We start from the raw sequence: 26,688 nt of genomic DNA on the forward strand, positions 1-26,688 counted from the left end.
AAATTAATTGCAATTACTGTTAAATCTAGACTTTATTTCTTTCAATCTAGGGAGATTAGGCCTGGAAAATACTGGAACTCAAAGATCTAACTTCCATCTTCCTAAGATACCATTTTCTACAATTTCTGTCCCCAGCCTCTAACTTTCCTCCACCTCTTCTTCCTCCCTCGACCACAGAAGATTTTCTCTCTACCTGTTTGGCAAAGGGGGCTAGGAGGAAGACAACAGAAATCACATATTACATTATATCTAAATTTGCAAAATAGCAGAGTATTACTATATATGTAAATATATATAACACAGTGTTTAACACATAGTGTTCTAACGTATTAGTTCCCATCCCTTTTCTCCAGGTACAAAGTTTGATGTCTCTCTTTAGGACTTCATAACTAGCTCTACCCTAATTTCTAAGGAGAGAGTTATTGAGGGCAAAATGCAGCATGCGATGAGGTACAGTGCATGAAACACAACTCTTTCCTATAGAGCAGTGGTTCTCATACTTGAACACGCATCCGAGTCACTTGGAGAGCTTGTTACTACACAAATTGCTGGACTCCATTCTCAGAGTTTCCAATCAGTAGGTCTGGAGTGAGCTGCATTTGTAATAACTTTCTGGGTGGTGCTAATGCTCCTTGCCCACAGGCCACATTTTGAGAAACACTGCCCTATAGAGCACGGGTTCTCACGTGAGGGCAATTTTGCTCTCCAGGGGAAATTATGCAGGGACTATATATACTTTTGGTTGTCACAACCTGAAGGGATGGGGGGAGAAGTAATACTGGCGTCTAGTTAAGTACAGACCAAGGATGATGCTTAATATCCTATCATTCAGAGGACTACTCCCCACAACAAAGAATGATCTGGCCAAAAACATGAATGGTGCTGAGGTTGAAAAAGCCTGCTATAAAGTAAAATATAACTTACTCCAAATATTATGATCTGACCATTAAGTTGATCCAAGTTCTTCAGTGAGTTTCAGAAACATGACATGGAATAAATATTCCAAGAATTGTATTTTTTCTTCAAGTATTGCTAACTTTGAATTTTACTCATCCACAGCAAAATGAAATTTTAAAAATATTAATATTTAAAGGTATAATGGGCTACAGAAAGGAGTAAGCACTTATGTAATGCTATTGGTAGATTTCTAGTAAAGAAACATAAATTAACATTCATTTTGCAAGAATTATAAGAAAACTAATTATATTAAAAGACTAACTTCTTTGAAAAATAATGGGGACCAATGTTTATTTCTTAAGCTGAGTGAAATAACTGTTCATTTTACTATTATACATATTTAGTATAAATGAAATATTTTATAATGAATATTTTGTTTTAAGGAAAAGCAGTGATTACAGCAGTAATCAATTCTAAATAAATATGTCTGAGGAAAATGTACTTTATATACACATGCATGTATATACATGTGCACCACACGACTCACACACACACACACACATAAACACAGACAAATGAACTTACTCCAGTAGGCTGGAAGATAAGTCCATCCATTTCATGGCTGACTTCCTTGGCAAAATTTCCTTCAAGTAGCTATAAAATAAATACACATATTTTTAGAAATATAATAATCAATATAACAATCACTTAAAAATTATTTTAATTTTTTGTAAGCTGTATAAAAACTTCTTAATATATGAGCTTTAAGAACTGAAATACAAAATAGGGGAGATGGGTAATCATGAGGGATCTAGGTTAACATATTGGAAGTTTTTTGTTTTGTTTTTTTTTTTAAATATATGAAGATTTTCATTCCATGGCAGGCTAGATATCTTGAACAATAGTCATAACTACAACAATCAAAACAATGGATAAAATATTAAAAACATATTTTTAAATGCATTGCTGAGCCAGAACAAAAGGAAGAGAGACATACAGGCGAAAAGCAAAGTGAAAGTAGAAACCCTGGCATGTAATAAATAAACGGAATAAAAAATAAACACACAAAAAAGGAGACAGCAGAAACTTGCTCGGGGATAGATGGAGGCCGCGGGGGGAGAGGCGAGATCCCCTGAGAATTTGTAACCATAAGCCAGATCAGACATGGGGATTGCAGTTCAAAATATATTATCTGTGTCTCCCTCAAACCGTCAAGCAGAGAATTTTGTAACCGTTCTTTTTTGCCCTGCTTTTTGGTTTTTTTCCAAGCAGAGAACTGCATTACAAAAGATACACAGCATAAAATACAAATGACAGTTTTTTCAATGCCATATTTATTAAAGAGCAGAGTTACAGGTCCAATTAGTTCTCTCTTGAGCAAGCAGTTTTAAATGCTTCTCTTTCACAGATTTTCATTATTTGAAGAACTGAACATGTGTATCACTGATGGAGGCCCTAAACATTGATTTTTGCATTTCAGAGAAAAGAATAGAATATACTTTCACAGAGCCAGGTAAGGTTGTATTATCCAGAGTCTGACCAACTGATAGCACCTTCAGGATAGGTCTAGGATTCAAACATGCATCTCCAAACTTTTGGATACGCTGTCTGTTACACATCTCTTTTGACCACAATCACATCCTCTTGAAACCACTACACCTACAGGGAGATCTGCATTCCAAATGCAACAACCAAAATTTCAAGTATATTTCACATGCAACAAAATCTTCCCAAACTGTGACTTCATCTTTTCTGCCATTTCATTCTTCAAAGTCCGTAACTCCTCTAAACTGAGGGCAGTTCAGCAAAGAAAAAGAAGAGCAATCCTAGTTTCTAACTGCTTTAAGACCAATTTGAATTTGAATATCTACATTTCCTTAAAACTCTAATGTCCCTTAGTCAAATTCATAGAGACAGAAATTAGAGAGGCTGGGAGAGGGGAGAATGAGTTAGCGTTTTAATGGATACAGAGTTTCAGTTTGGAAAGATGAAAAAGATCTGTACATGGATAATGGTGCTGGTTGCACAACAATGTGAATGTACTCAATGCCACTGAACTATATGTTTAAAAATAGTTAAACTAGCAAATTTTATGTTATGTATATTTTACCATAATTTTTTCAAAAAAACTGTAACGCTCTTAATATTTTCTTTTTTGTTTTTTCCTCTTATTACAATACTAAGAAAGTGAGGAACTGGCAAATTAGGACTCAGAGCCTTATTATCCAGAGTTTGGCCAAATGGGCAGAAATTTCAGGACAGTCCTGAGATTCACACATGTGTCTCCAATTCACTCATAGCTTTAAATGATCTAGCCAAGTGAGGAGGAAATTTGCCAAAGTAAAAATTCAATATGAATTAAAAGTACTGATTTCTTATAAATTCCTTTTGTCACCGGTGTACGCCCTAAGCAGTTCAAAGAAAGTTTCAAAAGTGCCTAACACCTCCTCAAGGCTGTTTCTCAGAGCTATGTTAGGAAGAGAGACCCTCATCTACCAACCTGAACCGGGCCGAGCCCCACCGCAAGAGAAGCGCATGCGCAGACAGCCCGGGAGATGACCTCAAGTCACCCTTTGCTTCATTTTAATACTAAAATCTCCACTGCAGGAGGAGGCCAAGCCTTTATTAGCATAACATGCAATGTATATGAGAGCATGTCTTCAGACTGTCTGCTCAAGCTAATACCCACCTCTACATGTGAGGAGAAAACTTCCCCTTTGAATATTCATCCCCCACCCAAAATAAAAGACACCTGCTTTCCCTTGCCCAGAGAACCACAGCTTTGGGAAAAAATTCCACATGGTCTCTTTATTTACGGCAAATAAATTTTACTTTGTGCGACAACTACTTCTAGTGAAGACTCTGATTTCAACTCACCATGCACACAGCATACCCACTTTGGTCCAGTAATACTTGCAAGATAGAAAAAATAAGCCCTAAGCACCAAAGGGTCAAAACAGCTTACAGTCTTGCTGGAAATTTGGAAGGTAATGTTAACTAAAGCTATTGTTTTATATATGCAATATATAAAATTTTTTCCTGGAGGAACTTTAGGAACTTGTGCTCATATTGAGCATATACATATAAGACCTTTGTGTTCCATTTTGACTTTTCTCAAATATCCATAAACTAGTGATGGGTAAAGGTTCGAACAAGACAAAAATGTATAACCTTGATACTTCGTGTATCCCACCATGTAAGAAAAGGTAACCTGCTGAATTCATAGCACAAATTCTGCTGAGGAATAATGCAATGAAAACCAAATACAAAATCATCTCTTTTAAAAAAGATATTTTAAAGGTTAAAAGAATCTGTTCTCCTTTAATTACAGGTACATCATCTATGGCAAGTAAACATAGCTTTTCCATTCTTAAACCAAACTTCTCAAATTCATATAATGGACAGTCCCTGTATATAAAGTCTGTATAAAGTAACAGTATAAAGTATAGAGTCGGCAAGACTCTAGATAACATGTTACCTGTTGTAAAAAAGAAAGTAACTTCATTTTTTATTTTACCCTAACTTTTTATGAATCAGAGAATTTAAGGGACTATGAAATTGCTTGGTTCAAAACAGATATTCCTTGTTTTATTCTTGTTTAACTCCCTGTTGATTACTCCAGATGAGATTACCTTCTTTCTTTCACACATCAACACTTACAACATCACCTATCATGTATTAAGGACCTACTATCAAGTGTTGTTGTGCCGGGTTCTTAGTATATTTCATTCAAAACACACAACACCTCACAAGATATGTACTTCGGAGTTTTGTACTATTATTCAATATGCCAGAAAAGGAAACTGAGGCCATCAGAGACTAAGTAACTAGCTTCAAGTCACACAGCGAAAAACGTAAAATCATTCAGAACAGATTTCAATCAGATTTTAACTAAAAATAAGGAAATAACCAAAGAAAGACTTCTCTGAGTCTCTGAAACAAATGCTCCAAAGATTTCTGCAAAGTTCCTACCTATGTAGGTTCTCTAATCATTTAAAATTTACAGGCTTTAAATGTACTTATTGTAGCATGTACTATATAAATAGGCGCATACAGAGGGAGGTAAAATTCTTGGAAGGGAAGAAAAGGTTTTTTTTAAGAATAGAGATGAAACATAAACATTTCATTAACATTATATAATTTACCATTAATTGATTTGTTCACATTTGAAATCATATACGTAAAATGTTATGTTAAAAATACTGCTTTTTCCCATTCACAATTCTTGAAAGAAAATTTATCCAAACTTGTTTTGCACATCTTCTATATCAGTGTCGTCACCATTACAGCCAGTATTTAAGTCATTTACTACATGTTTCCATTATTTTCACACCTGTCTCTGAGTTAGCGCATACTCAAATTATACATGAGACTGTCACTGCAGATGTTATCCCAAGCTACAAGTACCAGCTGAATAACATTAGGAAAGTTTTTTCCCCTCATTCATTCTATAGGTCTATACTCATAATCTTGAAAGAATTTAGCTTCTTTAAAGTTATCTTTAAACGGTTGGTTTAAGGGAAAGTTCCACTTTCACTTACAATGTAAAAAGTGGCCAGAGAACACTGCTTCTAAACTGACAATAAAAAAGCAGACAATCTGTAAAATCGTAACTTTTGTTAAGAGCACTAGAGAGCTGAGGTCTCCAGGCAACAAGGCAAACTGAATCCCAAGCCTCTCCCAAGGACGATGAGACATCCAAACAGACTCATTTTGGGGAGAAGTCACCTTTTGAATTTATTCACCTTTTGGGAGAAACCATTTCATACTCCTGGGCTCTCAGCAAGCTCAGGTAACAGCAGTCAAGTGCTGAAGGAATCTGAAGTCTTTTGAGCACTGAAGATAACAATATAGGAATACAAACACATCTCAGACACAAAACAGACTGATTCAACTACTCACTCGGCTCCTCCAAATGAAGCCTATTAACAAACCGAAAGAAGAAGAGCTATGCCCATCATCAATAGATGAAATCAAACACAGGGAGGTCATGTTCAGCAAGGCTGAAGGGCTGTCTCTGAGAAAAGAGCTTAAGTAAGGCCCCATCTCCAAGGAGGAGGAGAAGCAACCACGGAAGCACAGAGCCTCAACACACTTAGTGAAAAGAGCACGGCTTGAAAGGTCAGGTTTTATTTTAGTGATTTAAATATCAGATAATTTTTAAATGCACTTTGGTATTCCTTTGTCTCTGATACTATATTCCAAGATACTTTTAAGCTACTCTGTTTTTTTCCCCTTCTATATTTTAAGTAAAACTTATTTAAGAGTTGCACTGATATTCTTATGTAAGAAGTGCTAACCTAAATTTTCCTTAGATAAGTGGTTGGAGGATAACATCTCAATAAAAATAAACTTTCATTCAGTGTTCATTAGGTAGATATTTCCTGACTGCCCCCCAATGCTGGAAACCCAGCTAGCATTAGAGATACTAGGGACCCATTGTTATGATAACATAAGCCTAAGCCGATCTGCCTAAATATTACTTTAATTTTAACTTCACAGTAAAAACACTAAATGCAATATCATAATTAGCCACTTCTCCCTGTCAGTCTTTATTCAGAAACACAGTTCTACTTAAATTACCCAAGATGTTTTTAAGACACTTCTAACAAATTTTTAAAAACCTATCTTACTTTAATAATATTTAACTGCAAAACCCTGGAGACAGTTTTAAGTGTAATATGTGGTGAATTATCCTAAACAAGAATACATTTGTTTTCAGAATTACAATTTTCTCAATTATTTTCCACTAGATAAAATTGGAAGATAATTAGATAAAAGGTAAAATAGTAGACATAATATATCAAATAGTTATTAATAAAGCATGAGAGTATTTCATAGTTTTACCTATGAACATAAGCTCATGTCTTGAATACCATCTGAATATCCTACAGCAGGCACGCAACTTTCCATTGACCAAAGACTGGTGGAACTGACAAAGGTTATACCAGGGGATTGACTCTGAACTGATATTTTATATGTCAATGAATCAGGAAGTAATTGAAAACCAAATCATTATAAATGCATAAGCAGATAAAGATAATGCAAAAGGGCTTGAAATTAGAAACATGAGAAACAAAACAGAAACTGTAGTTACAAAGCAGAGAAAGGAAGCTTTTGGACATAAGCAAAATGATAGCTCAAGTCTACGATGAAGAAGGAAATGAATCTGTAATGTAAATGGGAATGCAAATTGGCAACATCAACTCACTATATTATAGAAAAATACACCAAGGGAATACTTAAGAAAAGAATAAATCTCTACCTTTGTGTTCTAGATAATTCTACTCCCATCAGATATTTTCTGAGCAGATATTCCCACAGGCTCAACTGATTGCCTGAGAATACTCAATATAGCAGCTTCTATCTGCTGCCTTTTTTTAATGTGCTTTCATAACCCCCCCTAAAATTCTAGGTTTAGTTTTACCAATCCCCCAAAATAGAAATTTCCACTTATCTGGATATTTCTCTTCATTCTTTTTCATTCCCAAAGTCTAACTTCTGGTTTACGTTAAGATTATTCAATGCTTCTGTACCTTAAATATTCCTCTAATCAGTACAAAATCATTCTATAAAACTCATCCTTCTGCTCATGAAAAAATCAGTATCATAATCTTCTCTTAAAAACAAATTTTTGACTTCTGTTGTTTACCAATGACGCCTAAACAACTAGCTAATCAAAATGTAAATAGCTTCTAGAATACTATCACTGGCTTTTTCATCAAGCCATACTACTGCAACTAAAACTAGGCGTAATAATTCTGGTGACTCCTACGTGACAAGTTAGAAAATCTAAAAACAAAATTTCTCTAGAAAATATAGTTTCTTTATTACTTTTGGTGGTTGCTAGTCTTATTTTTACCAAAATTCCCTCATAATTCCCCAAAGTAAAAGTCAACTCACTCTCATGGAACAAATTAACTTCTTTTAGCCAGATTTCCAATTCTTCTTTATAATCTCACATTGGAGGCATCATTTATTCATTCAACAAACATTCATTTAGTGCCAATAACTAACAGCCACTCTATCAAGTGTTTGAGATTTAAAAGAGATCAATCAGTCTCTGTGCTGGAAGAGCTAGTGTCAGGAGCTGGTGTGAAGGTCCCAAACTCAAATGCCTACAGGGGCCAGGCCATGAACCTGAGATGAACTGGGTATATGATAATAGGGACTAGTGAGAACTATGATGAACTGGAGACGGCATCTTCATCTGCAAGCAAACTCAAAATGTTTTAAGTATTATATGAGCTTAAACTCTCTGGGGCCTACCAGTTTACGACTTCTGGTTAATATGGACCAAAATAATCATAAAAGAGTCATTTTAAGAGTGCTATGAAAAGCACTTATAGAGATGTTTAAAGACTTCTGAGGGAATAGAAAAGTAATAATTTCAACTATCATTCACAGTTTTATTCAAATGTCTACTGAGTATTCATTATGTATCCACGAGGAAAAAAAAAGAAGATGAGAAGAACAGAAGGAGAAGGAAGAGGTAAACATGTAACACCCTACGCCAGGCACTGTTCGCATATTAACACATTCTAGCAACGCTCCTATGAAGCAGGGACCCCTATTAGCCCCATTTTAAAGTGAAGTTTGGAAGCTGCCCAAGGTCACACAGCAAGGAACTGAGAACCCAAAATCATTCTGGCTCCAGAATCCACGTTCTTAACTGCTTTTCTAAATTAGGGTGTCACATCCCAGAAATCTCCTCCTAATCGCTAGTCTACGTTATACGTTCCTCCGACACTCTCACAGCACCTAGGCTTCCCTCCGTTGCAGGACTTTCCTGTTTACTTGTCTGACTCCCAAACTGAGCTGTGGGCTTTTTGAGGTTAGGTATCATGTCTCATCACTGTATCTTTAGCAACTATTACAGTAATCTGGTACAGAGTAAGCTCTCACTTCAACAAACGTGTGCTACCTAAATATAACGTGAATAGCACAGTGACAGGATCAATAAAAACCAACCAATATGTATAGGTTAAGTAGAAAACACATGAAATGCATTACTCCAAGAAACTGAGTAAAATGAAAACATAAAAAATTGTAAAAGAAGTTTGAAAGCTGTCAATGCAACACATACACAGATTATTAAAAGGGAAAGATGTGAAAAAAAAAAAGCTAAAAGCCTCTCTCATGGTTGCTAATTTTCGCCAGCCATCCCTTATAACTTTCATTCTCTCCAGCCGGGATAACAGTAATAGGGTCCTGGCTGGTCTCCTTGCTTGGAGGTTAACTTCCTTTCTCCAAACTGTTTCTACTCTCTACTGCTAGCGCTGACTTTCTGCAACAAACCATTTGTTGTGTGTCACAGTCACATCTCAACATCTCTGAATGCTCCTCACTGCCTACAGTCCAAGCTTCTTTAGCATGGTTTTCAAAGTTCTCTTTTTTTCTGGGCAACCTCTCCTAAATGTTTTCCAGAATGTTTATATAGATTGCAGCTGGTAAAAAGCACAGGCGAATATTTCCTTCATGGGTAGAATAACAAGACCTACCAGTCTGGACGAATATTAAGCACTTTCGGAAGGAATACAAGAACAAAGTGGATACTCAACCACAAACACGCATGCAGTTCAATAAAAATTAAACTACGTGAATGACTGGTTTGAATGTTACAAGAAAAGGACAAAAATTCGAGAGATTATTTATTTGTAAAATATAATTTAAGACTTTCAAACAAAGAGCAATATGGTAAATTGCAAAACAATATATCTCATTCAAAAATACATCCTTTGCTTGAATAGGTATGTTCTGAAGAATTAACTTTACCAAGAGAGGTCTGGCCTTTGCTCTCCACTACTGGAGGTGATGTCTAGGCCCCTGGACTGTCCTGCCTGACAAGAGTATCTTTGTTTGCCTGAGGGGTTTGGCCACCAGAGAGTCTAACCAAGCAATTTCTGACGGAGGCTTTGGAACATGTCGTATCAGTTCTGACCTCCAAAGGAACTGGAGACTAAATGTATTAGCCCGACCCCTGGGAGGGGCTGAAGACTAAAGGTCAGCCATGCAGGCAGTATGGGATGGAATCAAAGATACACTTTGGATATCAAAGGCTCAGGTGAGCCTCCCTGGTTGGCAATACTCTTTGAATATTGTCATACATCTTAGCCAGGAGTAGGTAAGGCCGTCCATGACCCCCCGAGGAGAGGGCGACCAGCAGCTTCATATTTGGGTTCCTCCCAGATTTTGCCCTATGCAGCTCTTCCTTTTGTTACAGTAAAACTGTAATCGTTAAGTATAGTGCTTTCCTGAGTTCTGTGAGTTGTTCTGGTGAATTATCAAACCTGAGGGTGTCCCTGGGGACCCCAGACTCTGAGCCAGCAGGTCTGAAGTAAAGGTGGCCCTGGGGACCCCCACACTTGTGGCTGGTGTCTGAAGTAAAGGCAGTCTTGTAGGGACTATGCAGTTGGCCTGAACTCACTGCAATAAGTTTTGCCACTGTATTTCTCTAGTTGATACAATTTAGACTGTCCTCAAAGTCATACCCATCAGCAGGAAAGCATATGACTTCCTCTGTTGGGCATTATTGCCAAGAGGCTGTTCAAGAAGTGGCAGACTGTAGAATGATGCCATAGTTGCCCTGACAGTTAATGGGTAAAGTGACCCAGTTAGCTACCACAGATGAGACCTTTAATAGACACTGAGTAGCTCTGGATGAGGACAACCCATACTGGGATACCCAATTGCATTCATCTGCAAACTAAACATGTTCTATAGCCCAATAAAGTAAGAAATAAACTTTGTTTTCCAAAATATAAGAAGCATGTAACATTTCCCTTATTCTTTGTATTGATTTTAAGCAAGCATAGAAATAGAAAGTTCAAAATCATATAAAAATAGGACCTAAGATTTATATCTAGGCTACTATATAAAATCCTTCATGAAAAAACAGCAAAATATGATATACCTCTGTTACAGAGATTTTATTTCCTATACTTGAAGTTAAGCATTTATCACCTATTTAATGCAGCAAAGTAATTACACGGTTCACTGGAATTTTACATAACACCTTCAAAGAATGCTTACTTTTATTAATTGTACTGTCATTAAGCCTCCTATGTCCAACTTGAAATTCTTACTAGTTTCTTTCATGCATAGACACGTGCACCTATACTGTCTCTCCCAGAGAGACCCCACCCTACTTCAGCCCAGTGAGTCGCACTCTTCTTTTCATGGGGTACACACATGCGTATACAGTATATGTGGACACATCTGTGCACTCAGAGTCCCTAGGCGAAGACCAGGAATTCTAAGGACATGCAAAAAGAAAGGCAAAGAATGAAAATAGGGAAAGAAATGAAAGTATTTGTGAATGAAGAAAAGGAATGGACACAACTAGTGGAAGAAACCCATAGCTTATGATGGGGTTTTAATATAAAATAATAGGTTTCAGAGCTAAGACTAAGCAAAGCATATTTTAGGTATTAGAAAAGCAGTGCACTTAAACCAATAACAGCACCATTCTGGATTTAATACTCTCTTGTTCTTAAGTATATAAAAACTATGTCATTCAAGATTCTACTTAAAAACAACATTCAAAAAAATCTTTGGGAGTCTCCTAGAATCAGTAATAAAATCTATTCTAATTATATCCAGATAAAACACTGATTTACAATACCAAGATTTAAGGTGACCCAGATATGCAAGTATTTAAAACTTCATTTCTTCCCGGATGTAATCACAGTCTAACAGCTGCGGGGTCTAGGGGGAGGTAGTGTAGGGGAGACTCTCTCTCTCATTACTTCCACAAGAATATGGAGGCCTAGTACCCTACAGCATAAACAACTCTGGTCTAATGTGCCGAAAAGGAATCCTAAACATATATAAGGCTTTCACTTAAATGCCTTTCTTCTCAGACAGCAAAAAGTAATACACAAGGTACTCGGAACCTCCTCATGCCATGCGTCTGGAGTAAGTAGAGTTATCTCAGTTACATCAGACAGACAGGACTAAATTCTTGGATCTTTTAGTCTGGTTTTTCTGGTCATCCTATCAAAACTAGGGTATAGCCATATTTTTTTTTCTCCAGGTATTAAAAAAAAAAAACACCCTTAGGCCTATTTCTCTCAGATACTAGGCCAAACTCTAAACGTGAAGAATAACTAACTCATTCTATCCCTACATCTCCTTCACCACCCGAGTCAACCCTCCCTCACCCCCACCCCACCCCTACCGCCCACAGTTCTAGAACATTCTCTCTGTATAGAGGTAAGAAGAGTCAACATTTAATAGTTATTTTCCTCTATCTAAATGTAATCTTTGTGAGGTTAAGAATCATGTCTAATTGTTTCCAAGTATTGAGTACCTAAAAACATGGTCAAACATACTACCACAAAAAAAAAGTCACAAGATTAAGAACATAAGATCAAGATGTCAGGTTAGCCAGAAGCATAATTTAAGCTTCATTTATCTACGTGGGACCAAATCTAGTCATCCTAAAGATTAATGTACATTTACTCATAAAATAAGGCTATGAAACTAGTAACCAATTCAGTATGGGTATGACAACACAGTTCAAAACACTTTATCATTATGCTGCAAAAACCTTAATTAACAGGAGAAAATTTTGGTATAATACATAATGAGAATAATTTTAATGAAATTAAGTTAGTCTCTCCTAAAATCAGTAATAAATATAATTTTGCAAAGCTTAATCATTTCTTTTCTAAAGAGAACCTTATTTAGACCTCTAAAACTATTTATGTGACCAGACATTTCTCTTTCTTTCTCAGGTTCATAATAAATTGAAGAAAAATAGACTTCTGTTAATTTGTTTGTTGGGTAAAATCATATCCACTATAAAGAGTTTATTAAGGATAATTATAGTATTCCTTTAATATATTCAACCTATTATCTTTTGGTTTATACTTCAACAAACATGGCAAATTATTGTAAGATTTTGATTCAGAAATATACAGATATTTAACACCTAGGAACTAGAAGAAATTACTTAATATTTAGAATATTATTCTTCCTTACCTTAAGTATTCCCCCAAAAGTATATTTTTTTAATATTTTTAGACGGTAAAGAGGGTAATACAATCATCTTTTTATTTCTAAAATACTTCTTAGCATCTCAAGTGAATTACAGAAAAAAGAAGGACACTAAGAAGAAGGTTTCAAGTAGGAAGAGTTTTCTGTACTAACACTAATAGAGAAGGCAAGGTGTGGCTCATGGATTAAAGAGCCCAATGAAGAAAGAATAAAAGGGGCAAGTTCTGAAACGGGTGCTGAGAGAGCTCATGCAACAAATAAACATATGCCTCACAACCTCCACCCAAAGAGTAGGAGCTACATTGTTGTAGCAATTTAAAGCTATTTCCAAGACTTTACTTTTTGCTTTTGTATAGAGTCCTAACCCTCTGGCACCATACCCACCAGCTACTCTAACCTTAACCCTGATTTTTCAATGCCATCTATCAAACTCCTGACAAGGACTTTACCACTTAACTCATGGTCTTCCTCATAATGCATGCATGTCAGCATCCACGCAGACAATCCACCAGAATCCTAGCGTCCAAGTTCCTCAACTTTTCAACTCCACCAACATTCTCTTCTACTCTACCTCATCAACTCTTACACCACTCTCAAAACGTTCAGAGACCTAAATGTAAAATGCAAAACTATAAAACTCCTAGAAGATAACAAAGGAGAAAATCTAGACAACCCTGGACATGGCAATGGCCTTTTAGGTACAAAGGCATGACATATGAAAGAAATAATTGATAAGTTGGACTTCATTAAAATTAAAAACTTCTGCTCTGCAAAAGACAAAGTCAAGAGAATGAGAAGTAAAGCCACAGACTAGGAAAAAATACTTGGAATAGACACATCTGATAAAGAATTATTATTCAAAATATACAAAGAACTCTTAAAACTCAACAATAAGGAAATGAATGAGGGACTGCTGGGAGGATGGCAGTGTAGGAGGACTCTGAACTCACCTCCTCCCATGGACACAATAAATTTAAAACTACCTGTCTAACAACTACCCCTGAGAACTGGAAACTGGATAAAAAGAACCCCCACAACAAGGGACAACACTGACTGAAGTAGAAGAGGCAGAAATACCTTTATAGAGAGGAAAAAAACCACATTCTAGCTGCAGCGCTTCACGGCCAGGAGCAATCTTAAGGTACAAAGCTTTTCCTGGAGGAGTGGGGGATCTGAACAGAAGAGCTTTGCCACAATAAATAGCTTCTGAATTCAACACAACCCAGAAGAGTGTTATAACATCTGGCTTTGGTGACTATTAAAAACAATGGGGAATACCCGTATAAAAGCTATCGAACATAAGAGAAAGAAAAGTCCGCTCTTAAAGGGCCCATGTACAAATTCACCCATTCCAGAAACCAACACAAAATCACCAGAAAGAAAGATGCACAGTCCTTTGGTGAAAGAGACTCACTTGATAGGCTCTGGGCACATGTCAGGGAGGCAGGAGGTGGCCAGGACCACCTCTCCAGGGACTGAGACACTGGTGGCAGCCATTATTGTGTCCTAGTACAAGCGTTCTGACTCAGACACAGGCAGATGCCATTGGATTTCTTCCCCTGGCCTTTTAGCACAGGGGTTTGACCCAACCACTAGAGTACTGATTTAACCCAGCTCATCATGCACAGCAGCCCACCCTAGGGACTGGCCCCACCCACCACCAAGCCTGGCAACTTGTGTGCCCCCACAGGCAGGGTACATAGGACCTCTGCAGCTGGTGAGTGGGTCCACTTCACTGGGCAGGGCGTGTGCACAGGGCAGGACTGCATTTATGGGATGTGCGAGCCTGCAGATGGGTGGTGGGGCTTGTCAGCTGCAGCAGACTTGTGCTTCTCAAACAGCCACATAGGGGATCTGCCACACATTCCAAGGCCTGAAACAATCATGTGTTGCCACACCTGGGGGCCAGCCCATTCAGCTGCACTAGTGAGAGAGCCTTACAACTAGCCAGCCAGAGGGACAGCCTAGCCTTCCCATGTACCTGCAGTAAGAGCAACCATGCCACAACAGAAGGGCCCACATAGCTCACACAGGGGACACGCCTGGAAAATTTGGAACTGGTGACGAGAGCGAAGCAAACTGTTGGGCCTCATAAGGCAACTCTTACATAAGGCCACTTCTCCAAGATCGGGAGACAGAGGTGATCAACCTAACACATACGTATAAACACAGAGAAATAGGAAAAATGACAAGACAAAAGAATATGTTCCAAATAAGGGAATAGGATAAATCCTCAGAAAAAGAACTAAACAAAACAGAAATAAACAATCTACCTGATAAAGAGTACAAACTAATAGTCATAAGGATGCTCACTGACCTTGGAAAAATAGATGAACACAGTGAGAACTTCAACAAAGAATTGGAAAATATAAAAAGGAACCAATCAGAACTGAAGAATACAATAATGGAAATGAATAATTCACTAGAGGGACTCAATAGCAGAGTAAATGACACAGAAGAATGGATCAGCAAGCCGGACGAAAGAATACAGGAAATCACCCAAGCTGAACAGAAAAAAGAATTAGAAAGAATGAAGAGAGTCTAAGGGACGTCTGGGACACATCAAGCATACCAACATCTGTATTACAGGTATCCCAGAAGGAGAAGAGAGGGACAAAGGGGCAGAGAATCTATTTAAAGTAATAATAGCTGAAAACTTTCCTAACTTAAGGAAGGAAACAGACATCCAAGTACAAGAAGCACAGAGAGCACCAAACAAGATGACCCCAAAGAGGCCTATGCCAAAACACATAATTGAAACATCAAGAATTAAAGAGAGACTCCAAAAAGCTGCAAGAGAAAGGCAACAAGTTACATACAAAGGAAACCCCATAAGGCTAGCAGCTGACTTCTCAGCAGAAACCTTACAGGCTAAAACGGAGTGGAACGATATATTTAAAGTGCTGAAAGGAAAAAACCTCCAGCCAAAAATACTCCACCTGGCAAGATTATCATTCAGAATGGAAGGAGAGATAACGAGTTTTCCAGACAAGCAAAAACTAAAGGAGTTTATCACTAGTAAACTAGTCTTACAAGAAATGTTAAGGGACTTATTTAAGTGGAAAAGAAAAGACCACAATAGGAATAAGAAAATTATCAAATAAAAAAATCACTGGCAAAGGAAAACATACAGTAAAGGTAGCAGATCAACCACCTATGAAGCTAATATGATGATCAAAAGACAAAAATACTAAAATTATCTATCTCCATGATAAGAGGTTAACGGAAATACACACAAAAAAGAGGTCAGATATGATATCAAAAACATAAAGCGTGGGGGGAGGGGAATAAAAGAGTACAGCCTTTAGGAAGAGGTCAAACTTAAGCAACCATCAACTTAACATAGATTGTTATTTACAAAGGTTATTATATATGAACCTCATGGTAATCACAAACCAGAAACCTATAATAAACACACAAAAAATTAAGACAAAGGCATCCAAACATAACACTAAAGAAAATCATCAAACCACAAGGCAAGAGAGCAAGAGAAGAAGAAAGGAACACAAAAGAACTATTAAAACACCCATAAAAAAAGTAACAAAATGGCAATAAGTACATTCTTATCAATAGCTACTTTAAATGTCAATGGACTAAATGTCCCAATCAAAAGACATAGGGTGGCTGAATGCATTACAAAAAACAAGATCCATATATATGCTGCATACAAGAGACACACTTCAGATCTAAAGACATTCACAAACTGGAAGTGAAGGGATGGAAAATGATATTCCACGCAAATAGCAATGAAAAGAAAGCTGGGGTAGCAATACTTATATCAGACAAAATAGACTTTAAAACAAAAACTGTAACAAGAGACAAAAAAGGGCACTACATAATGATAGAGGGAACAATCCAACAAGAGGATATAACATTTGTGACTATCTATGCACCCAACATAGAGCACCTAAATATATAAAGCCATTAACAGACATAAAAAGAGAAATAGATAGTAACACAATAATAGTAGGGGACATTAACACTCCACTTACATCAATGGACAGAGCATCCAAATAGAAGATCAATAAGGAAACACTGGCCTTAAACGACACATCAGACCAGATGATCTTAGTAGATATATATAGAACATTCCACCCAAAAAGCACAGAATACACATTCTTTTTGAAAGCACATGGAAAAGGAGAGATCATATATTAGACCACAAAACAAGTCTCAATAATTTTAAGAAGACTGAAGTAATACCAAGCATCGTTTCTGACCACAACAGTATGAAACTAGAAATCAACTACAAGAAGAAAACTGGAAAAGCCACAAATACACGGAAATTAAACACAACGCTACTGAACAACTATTGGGTCAATGAGGAAGTCAAAGGAAAAATCAAAAAATACCTGGAGACAAATGAAAATGAAAATATGACATGCCAAAATTTATAGGATACAGCAAAAGTGGTTCTAAGAGGGAAGTTTATAGCAACACAGGCCTACCTCCACCAACAAGAAAAATCTCAAATAAACAATTTCACAGTGTACCTAAAAGGAACTAGAAAAAAGAAGAGCCAACAAAGCCCAAGATTAGTATAAACAAGGAAATAATAAAAATCAGAGGAGAAATAAATGAAATAGAGACTTAAAAAACAATAGGAAAAAAAAAAGTCAATGAAACTAAGAGCTGGTTCTTTGAAAAGATAAACTTGAAAAACCTTTAGCTAGACTCACCAAGAAAGAAAGAGAGGAGGCTGAAACAAAACCAGAAACAAAAGAGGAGAAATTACAACGGACACCTGAGAAATACAAAAGATTACAAGAGAATACTATGAAAAGCTATATATCAATAAATAGGATAATCTAGAAGAAATGGATAAATTCTTAGAATCATAAACCCTTCCAAAACTGAATCACAAGAAGAAATATAGAATCTGAATAGACCAACCACCAGTAAGGAGATCGAAACAGTAACCAAAAACCTACCAAAAGTGAAAGTCCAGGACCAGACAGCTTCCCCAGTGAATTCTACCAAACATTCAAAGACTTAATACCTATCCTTCTCAAACTCTTCCAAATAATGGAAGAGAAGGGGAACTTCCTAACTCATTCTTTGCAGCTAACATTACCCCGATATCAAAACCAGACAAGGACAACACAGAAAAGAAAATTACATGCCAATATCACTGATGAACATAAATGCAAAAATCCTCAACAATATACTAGCAAATCAAATACAACAATACATTAAAAAGATCATAAACCATGATCAAGTGGGATTTATTCCAGGGATGCAGGGATGGTTCAACACCCACAAATCAATCAACATGATACACCATGTTAACAAAATGAAGAATAAAAATCACATGACCATCTCAATAGATGCAGAGAAAGCATTTGACAAGATACAGCAACCATTTATGATAAAAAACCATCAATAAAATGGGTATAGAAGGAAGGCATCTCAACATAATAAAGGCCATATATGACAAACTCATGTCCACACAAAAACCTACATGTGGATTTTTATAGCAACTGCATTCATAACTGCCAAAACTTGGAAGTATCCAAGATGTCCTTCAGTAGGTGAATGGATAAATAAACTGTGGTATATCTAGGAAATGGAATACTATTCAGTGCTAAAAAGATATGATCTACCAAGCCATGAAAACACATGGAGAAACTTAAATGAATATTACTAAGTGAAAGAAGCAAATCTGAAAAGGCTACATACTGTATGATTCCAACTATATGACATTCTGGAAAAGGCGAAAATAAAAAGATCAGTGGTTGCCGGGGTTAGGGAGAAGGGAGGGATGAACAAACAAAGCACAGAGGATTTTTAGGACAGTGAAACTATTCTGCATGGTACTGGAATGGGAGATCCATGTCATTATACATTTGTCAAAACTCACAGAAAGTACACCACCAAGAGTGGAGCCTAATGTAAACCATGGACTTCAGGTGATAATGCTGTGTCACTGGAGGTTCATCAGTTATAACAAATGTTCCACGCCGCTGCAAGACATCGCTAGCAGGGGAGGCTGTGCATGTTTGGGAGAAGGGGGTACACGGGAACTCTGCATTTTCAACTCAATTTTGTTGTGAACCCAAAACTGCTCTAAAAAATAAAGTCTATTTTTAAAAAAAGGGAGGGAGGGAGGGCGGAGTAAGGTATCAAACTACAAAGAGCACCAGAGGAACTTTAAACACATATTGCTAAGTGAAAGAAGGCAATACAAAAAGGTCATTTACTATATATTTTTCACTATACGACTTTCTGGGAAGGGCAAAATTATGGAGACTGTAAAAAGATCCGTGCTTGCCAAGGGCTCAAGGAGGAGAGGAAGAAAGGGATGAATAGGTGGAGCATAAGGAATAAATTATTCTGTATGATACTGTAATGGTAGAAACATGACATTTTGCATTTGTCCAAATCCATAGAAATATACAACACAAAGAGCTAATTCTAATGTAAACTATGATCTTTAGTTAATAATAATATTAATATTGGTTCATCAATTGTAACAAATGTACCATACTAATGCAAGATGACAACAGGGAAAATTGTGTCTTAGGGAAGAGAGGGTGTGTGAGAACTCTGTATTCAGCTCAATTTTCTATAAACATAAAACACCTCTTTAAAAGTAAAGTTTACTAACTTTTAAAAATGCAATATAGTCATGCATTGCTTAATGATGGGGATACATTCTAAGAAATGTGTTGTTAGGCAATTTCATCATTGTGTAAACAGCATACAGTATACCCATACAAACCTAGATGATATAGCCTACTACACACCTAGGCTATATGGTCCTAATTTTATGGGACCACCGCCATATATGCGGTCTGCTGTTGACCGAAACATCATTATGCAGCACATGACAGTATAAGAAAGGAAATATATAGGCCAACTTTTCTCATTAACATAAGGAAGGGGCAGAAGGGGAGAGTCAATTGACCCAACACTATTTTCTTTTAATTTTATTTATTTATTTATTTATTTTGAGGAAGATTAGCCCTGAGCTAACCTTCACTGCCAATCCTCCTCTTTTTTGCTGAGGAAGACTGGCCCTGAGCTAACAACCATGCCCATTTTCCTCTACTTTATATGTGGGATGCCTACCACAGCATGGCTTGTCAAGCTGTGCCATGTCCCTACCCAGGATCCAAACCGGTGAACCCAGGACCGCCGAAGCGGAATGTGCGCACTTAACTGCTACACCACTAGGCCGGCCCCTGACCCAACAATATTTATTGAGAAGACCCATTCTTTCCCCACTGCTCTACAGTGTGTGCTTTGTCCTAATTCAAGTGACCGTGTACTTGGGTCTGTTTCCTGTTTTGTGGGTTTTTTTTAAAGTGATATGTATACATGTGTGCACCAAATGTTCCCAGCAACACTACTTCTGAGTCCAAGACTAGAAACAACCCAAATATCTACCAACAAGAGAACAGATAAATAAATTGTGATAGACTATACAGCAATAAAAATGATCAAACTATGTCTATGTGTAACACAAATGAACTGTACAAATGTTAACCAAAAAAAGCCAAGCAAAAAAATTATATACTATTTGATTCTATTTATATAGAGTTCAAAGACACTAAGATTAATTTATTATGATAAAGTGAGAATAGTGATTATCTCTCGGGAGAAGGGGGGAAGGACAGAGATTAGGAGGGCACACAGAAAGGCTTTTGGAATACTGGCAGGACTCTAGATCTGTGTGACAGTTTCACAGGTTTGTTCACTTTGTAAAACTTTGTGAAGCTTCAAACTTATGATTCATGTACATTTCAGTATATGTGTTACATATCCATGAAAAAGTTGTTTAAAAACACTATATAAAGAATTTGCTAAATTTTAGAAAGCATATGCTTCATATTCTCAATAAATTTCTGAAAAAAGCACTAAAATATAAGGAGCAGAATCAGAATCAAGCATGCTAAAACACAGATGTTTGAAATATTGGACATTTTAAGAAGCTCTCCAATAATACAAAAGTGAAGAACATAGAAATGAAAAGAATAAAAGATAGAACATATGGAAAAATAAACATTAAACAAAATTTCAAACAAAAAATAGTAAACAAAGCTGTATTAGGAGATAAACAAAAGAAGTTAATGTTTTTAAGTAAAATATGACCAAATAAAGAAAGTAAACAGGAAACAAATGTGTCAACTCATTTTGATAATAAAATTCATAATGGAGAAATAAAAGCAATAAATGTTTACATGTTAAAAAAAGTAATATATTACAAAGACCAAAGATTTTTTAATATTCCTCTCTTGCTCTGACAGAAGAAGTGGAACAAAAAACAAGTTCATAGAATGTTTATAAAAATTGATGATATATATTAAGCCATAAAGAAAATCCCAACAAATTCCTAGAGAAAAACTATGCCAACCACATTCTCTAATCACCAAGCAAAAAAGGAAGTTAGAACTAAGGAAAAAATAATAAATTGAAAACAAAAGGGAAAAAAGTTGATAAATTTGAAATTTAAAAACATTCTGTTAAATGTTGTTTGGTCAAAGTAAATGAAAACTGCAACATTCTGCTTCTGGGCAAGATGAAGTAGCTTATACCACACAGCTCTACCAAAGAAACAACTAAAAAGGCCAAGATTAGGGATAGAGAAAAAGGGCCCAAAAGTGAGTTGAACTTATATGGCCAGTTTTCCATTAGGAGCATTTCCCAATTCTAAACATAGGGCAAAAGAGAAAATCCAGGTTTTCTCCTGAGCAAAGGACCACTGCTAAGGGAGAGAGAAACAAGGAGACATTTTGTGGGACTCACAAAAATAAAGAGACAAAATTGGGGAGGGATTCAAACACATAGCTGGATTTTCCTTCAAGATTACTGCAGAAGTGTAAAGTTACACAGATATATAAACAACAAAACTCAAAAGATAACATTATGTCCAAAACACAATTTTGAAAATGCTAGTGAAATTTATAATTTTCTAAAAATTACATATTAACAAAATTGACTCATAAAAAAACTAAAAACTTGAGAGCCATGTTTTTCATAGAATTTCCTCCTTTAAAATGCCCTAAAAATTATTTTTCTGAGTTCATTCAAACTTTCACAGAACAATTTACAGTAGCCCCACCTTATCCATGGGGGATACACATTCCAAGAGCCCCTCCAGTGGATGAAACCATGGATAGTACGGAACCCTACATATATCGTGTTTTTCCTATACCAAGCACTTATCATACACTGTGGCTGGAACTTTTGCAGTTTGAGGTGTGACAGCAAAACCAGCGGAATTTCTTCTTCCTTCTTCACAATTTTATGGACAGAAGATTTATTCTTACTGTAGATCTTAGCAACTTCAACATAATTTTTTTTTCCTTAGAAGTCAAGAACTTCACCTTTTCACTTGAAGCACTTTACAGCTTCTCCTTGGCATATCCCAATTGCCAGCATCACTACTCTTGTGCATTGGGGCCATTCTTAAGTAAAATAAGGGTTACTTGAACACGAGCACTGAGAGACCATGACAGCGGATCTGATAACTGAGACAGCTACTAAGTGACAAAGGGGCAGGTAGCATATACAGTGTGGATACAGTGGACAAAGGTTTGATGTCCTGGGCGGGACGGTGCCAGATTTTATCATGCTAGTCAGAATGATGTGCAATTTAAAGCTTATGAATTGTTTATTTCCGGAATCTTCCATCTAATATTTTCAGACCACTGCTGACCTTGGGTAACTGAAACTGTGCAAAGCTAAACCAAGGATAAGGAAGGACTACTGTATTACTAACATGAGTAAACTATCCTCTATCATAGAAAAAGTCGGAAATAACCCAATTCATTTTACATAGTAAACACAAAAACCAACTACCAAACCAATCTCTATCTACCATCAACTACAGACCAATCTCTATCATTCATTCAGCTGTTCCAGGTGATGTGCTAGGTTCTGGAAATACAGGAGCAAATCTTCTATTACATTATCTGTCTTATCAGAAAATGTGCCTGCATCACATAAAGAGTGAAAACGGATAGGGTACCTATTAAAAACAGATGAATGATCTATAAAGACATGAGCACTTATAATATGATGGCTTAATTTTTGACAAAGGTGTCAATGCAACCCAGTGAGGGAAAAGAAAAGTCTTTTCAAAAAACAGTGCTAGAATAACTAAATATCCATATAGGAAAAACATGAACCTCAATTCTTACCCCACACTATACACACTATAATTAATTTGAGATGAATCACCCACATAAACATAAAAGCTAAAATCACAAGTCTTTCAGAAGAAAACAGAAGAATATTTTTCTGACCTTGGATTAGGCAAGCAAAGGTTTCAAACTTGGGCAGGACACAAAAAGCACTAACCATAAAAGAAAAATAACTGATAAATTAAACTTCAGTGAATTTAATAACTCCTGCTTATCAAAAGACACTTAAGAAGATGAATCAGCAAACTATAAAACTAGAGAAAATATTAGGAAAACATATATCTGACAGAAGATCGCTGTCCAGGATATGTAAAGAACTCCTCCAACAAAGAGATAAACAACCTAATAAAAACTAAAATTAGAAGTAAATGAAAGTCTATAAATTACTTTGAAATGTGTCCAAAAGATGGACTAATTGATGGATAGAGGAATAGATAGATGAATACATACGTGTTCAAGCAGGTATGGTTAAATGTAGAATCCAGGTGGTGAGTATGTGGGCATGTACAGTAAAATTCAATCAACTTTTCTATATATTTAAATGCTTTCTTAGTAAAATCTTGTTTGAAAAATATCAGCGAACCAGAGATCCACTGAGAATGAGCTGAAAACTAGAAAAAAGCAGTCATAAGATCTGAGATCATTTCTAAGCAGAATACACGTGTCTTAAAATAAACTATCACGTAGAGAAGTAAAAGAAATAGAAACACTGGTGAACAGTAAGTGAAAAAGAAAGTCAGTGACACTGAGCGTCAAGGTAGGCAAGAACTAGATCATATAGGTTACTATACACCAAGATAACGAATTTCGATTTTACTTTAAAAGTAAAAACAATCCGTGATATAGGCACAAAAATCCTAAATATCAGCAAATTACATTTAAATATACATTAGAACTGTGCTATTTAATATGGTAGCCACATATGGCTATTTAGATTTAAATTGATTTAAATTAAGTTAAAAATCCGGTTCTTTGGTTGCACTAGCCACAATTCAAGCACTCAGTAGCCATATGTGGCTAGGAGGCACTGTACCAGGCAGCAGAGATTATAATAGAACATTTCCATGATCATGGAACATTCAATTGGACAGTTCTGCTTTAAAGAAAATACACATATCACAAATACAATACCAACGAAAGAAACCATACAAGAAATTGAAAACTTCTGTATGTTTCTAAAAAACACATAAGTAAAAGTGAAAGAAAAAGAATAAACTTAGAAAACTTATTTATAAGATGCCAAAAGTCTTACCAGATGAAAATGCTTAAATGAATTCTGTCAGTTATCACACAACATTTTGAAATGTGCATTCAGAGCTGAGGCAATACACTGATAACTGACACAACATCCCATCATATTTGCCATCTATTGGTTAGATGCTAGTTACAGATCCCGCCCACACTGAAGAGAAGGAAAAACACAAAAGTCACTGGGAGTCATCTCAGAATTCTGCCTATCATAGGAGTAGAGGTGGACATTGTCACAAACTTTCAAGTGCATTTGGCAGTATGGATTAGAACCTAAAATTCCATGTTTAGAATTTATCCTGAAGAAATACTCCTGAACTTTCACCAAGTTATCTACAAAACTATTCAGCAAAATATTAGTAACAAAAAAATCGGTAACAATCTAAATAACCAATAAGGAAATACTAACAAAATTAGTATTTTTAAATAAATGCAGCCTATTTCCTATCTCTCTGTGTGTATATATGTTTGATATATTTTTTGTCTGTTTTTTTAATGGTTCTTCATTTGAATACATGCAAATCTGACCTTTGTTTTGTGGTTGCAACCACTGTTAGGCAGTGGTATTAGTACTTCTCCCATAGCAAAGCACGGTATTCCGTATGGGTCTTCTGTCATAACACAGTCATTCACCATTTAATGACGTTTCCATCAATGATGGTCCACACATACGACAGTGGTCCCATAAGATTAGTACCACACAGTCTAGGAGTGTATTAGGCTATACCATCTAGGTTTGTGTGAGTATAGTCTGTGACGTTTCCACAATGACGAAGCTGCCTAACAAAACACTTCCCAGAACATATCCCCATCATTAAGCGACACATGACTGTAGTTCACTATTGCTTCCCAGAAAACAATGGCTGTACCGCATTGCTCTGATTACAACCATTGTTTTTAAACGTTTCCTCTACACGTCACACTTAGGTTGCCATACTCCATTTGCTCATATAAACTTTGTTTAAATTTCCCTCTATCCTCCACCACACTCTGAACCCAGCACATATGTTTAACTAAGGAAGGCAAGATTGACGACACAATGGTGGAAAACAAAACAAAAACAAATAGATGCTCTGATCTGAGCCTAATCTATTTGAAAACCTGGTTTATGTGAACCAATTTTATAAGCTAGCATGGAGAAAATATAGGCCCCTCTATCAGGAAATACATACTTCCCCATTTCACAAGATAGCCCACATTTTTTCACCTCTCTGAAAACAGAACATATCTTACAATAGTCAGCACACCATAGTTTAACTGGCAGAGGTCTCTCATCCATAAAATAAGGGCCTATTCTTACAATCAATGCCATCTTATTGGTAAAACAAGACACAGAAAACATGGTTGTCTGTGAACAATAGAGTTTTCTGATAAGCTTCTCAAACTTCATTACTTAAAGTTGCAGAACTAAATATGCCTGTGATTTACAATTTGTTCTCACGCATTTGCTTCAGAATCTTAAGCCTTAGCGAGACTGCTTGAACCGATAGTCGAAGGCTTCTCTGAAGTAACTTCTGAAAGCATTTTCATGAATAAATATAAAACCATACCCAATTAATTAGATAATAGGATTAGGCCACAAATTAGGAGTAGTTAATTTCTGACTCCACAATCACATCAAGCTCTTCAATGCTCCACTTGTACCCTGTGAAGCCATCACAGACTAAATATTCTATGACTAAACATTACACAACGTATTTGAAATACTACTGCTAGAAATAAAGAGGCACAAATCACTTTTTCTAGAAATTTTATAAGTTACTTTAAATTTTATTGCAACCCTTCAACAATGACATACAAGTTTTCTATATTTTACTTTTTGTAAGACTGACTCTGCTTAGGGTATAAAACTGACTAGATGTGTGTTCAATAAGCAAAAAATACAATCCAACTAAAAAAATGTATGTCTCTGATTTTCCTTATCCACTCCAAAAGTTTTCAATTTCTCAACTGTCTCTCCAAGTTCATTTCCCTCATCACTTCAGTTCTGGGGGGATATTGAAATACTACATATTGCAGGTTTTAAGAAAGTCTGAAGTTGTTACATATCTCTACTCTTTAAGCAATGTGATGAGGTTAGTGAATTTTTTTAATTAAAATCATTAAGATTTACTATAAAAGTTATTTTAAACTCATGTGCTGGAACTAAGTACCCTCCATCATTTCAACAATGACCAATAGAAAGTTCACTTTAATTTTCTATACAATTGGAAAGGGCAAAAGTTATTACTTAACTTCAGTCTTTCATTTTAAAATTCTAGCAAATCTAGTAGCTAAGACATTAATATCAAAGTACTGGCTCACATTGATGAGAGATACCCACTTTAAAAATTGTTCAGTCGAATTTGAAGACACCTGCGTGATATGTCAATCCTGCTAACCTTCAGTAGATTCA

At 36.2% G+C, this 26,688-nt stretch overlaps 1 protein-coding gene across 1 annotated transcript in view; it reads right to left on the reverse strand.

The window, feature by feature from the left end:
- Positions 1-26,688, reverse strand: part of RNGTT (RNA guanylyltransferase and 5'-phosphatase) — a 280,323-nt gene that overhangs the window by 132,447 nt on the left and 121,188 nt on the right. The window contains exon 12 of the mRNA XM_008517909.2: positions 1,483-1,551. Coding sequence (XP_008516131.1) covers positions 1,483-1,551 — 69 coding nt within the window. The remainder of the gene's footprint in view (positions 1-1,482; positions 1,552-26,688) is intronic.

The sequence above is a fragment of the Equus przewalskii genome, chromosome 9 (assembly GCF_037783145.1).
Source record: "Equus przewalskii isolate Varuska chromosome 9, EquPr2, whole genome shotgun sequence".
Taxonomy (NCBI): domain Eukaryota; kingdom Metazoa; phylum Chordata; class Mammalia; order Perissodactyla; family Equidae; genus Equus; species Equus przewalskii.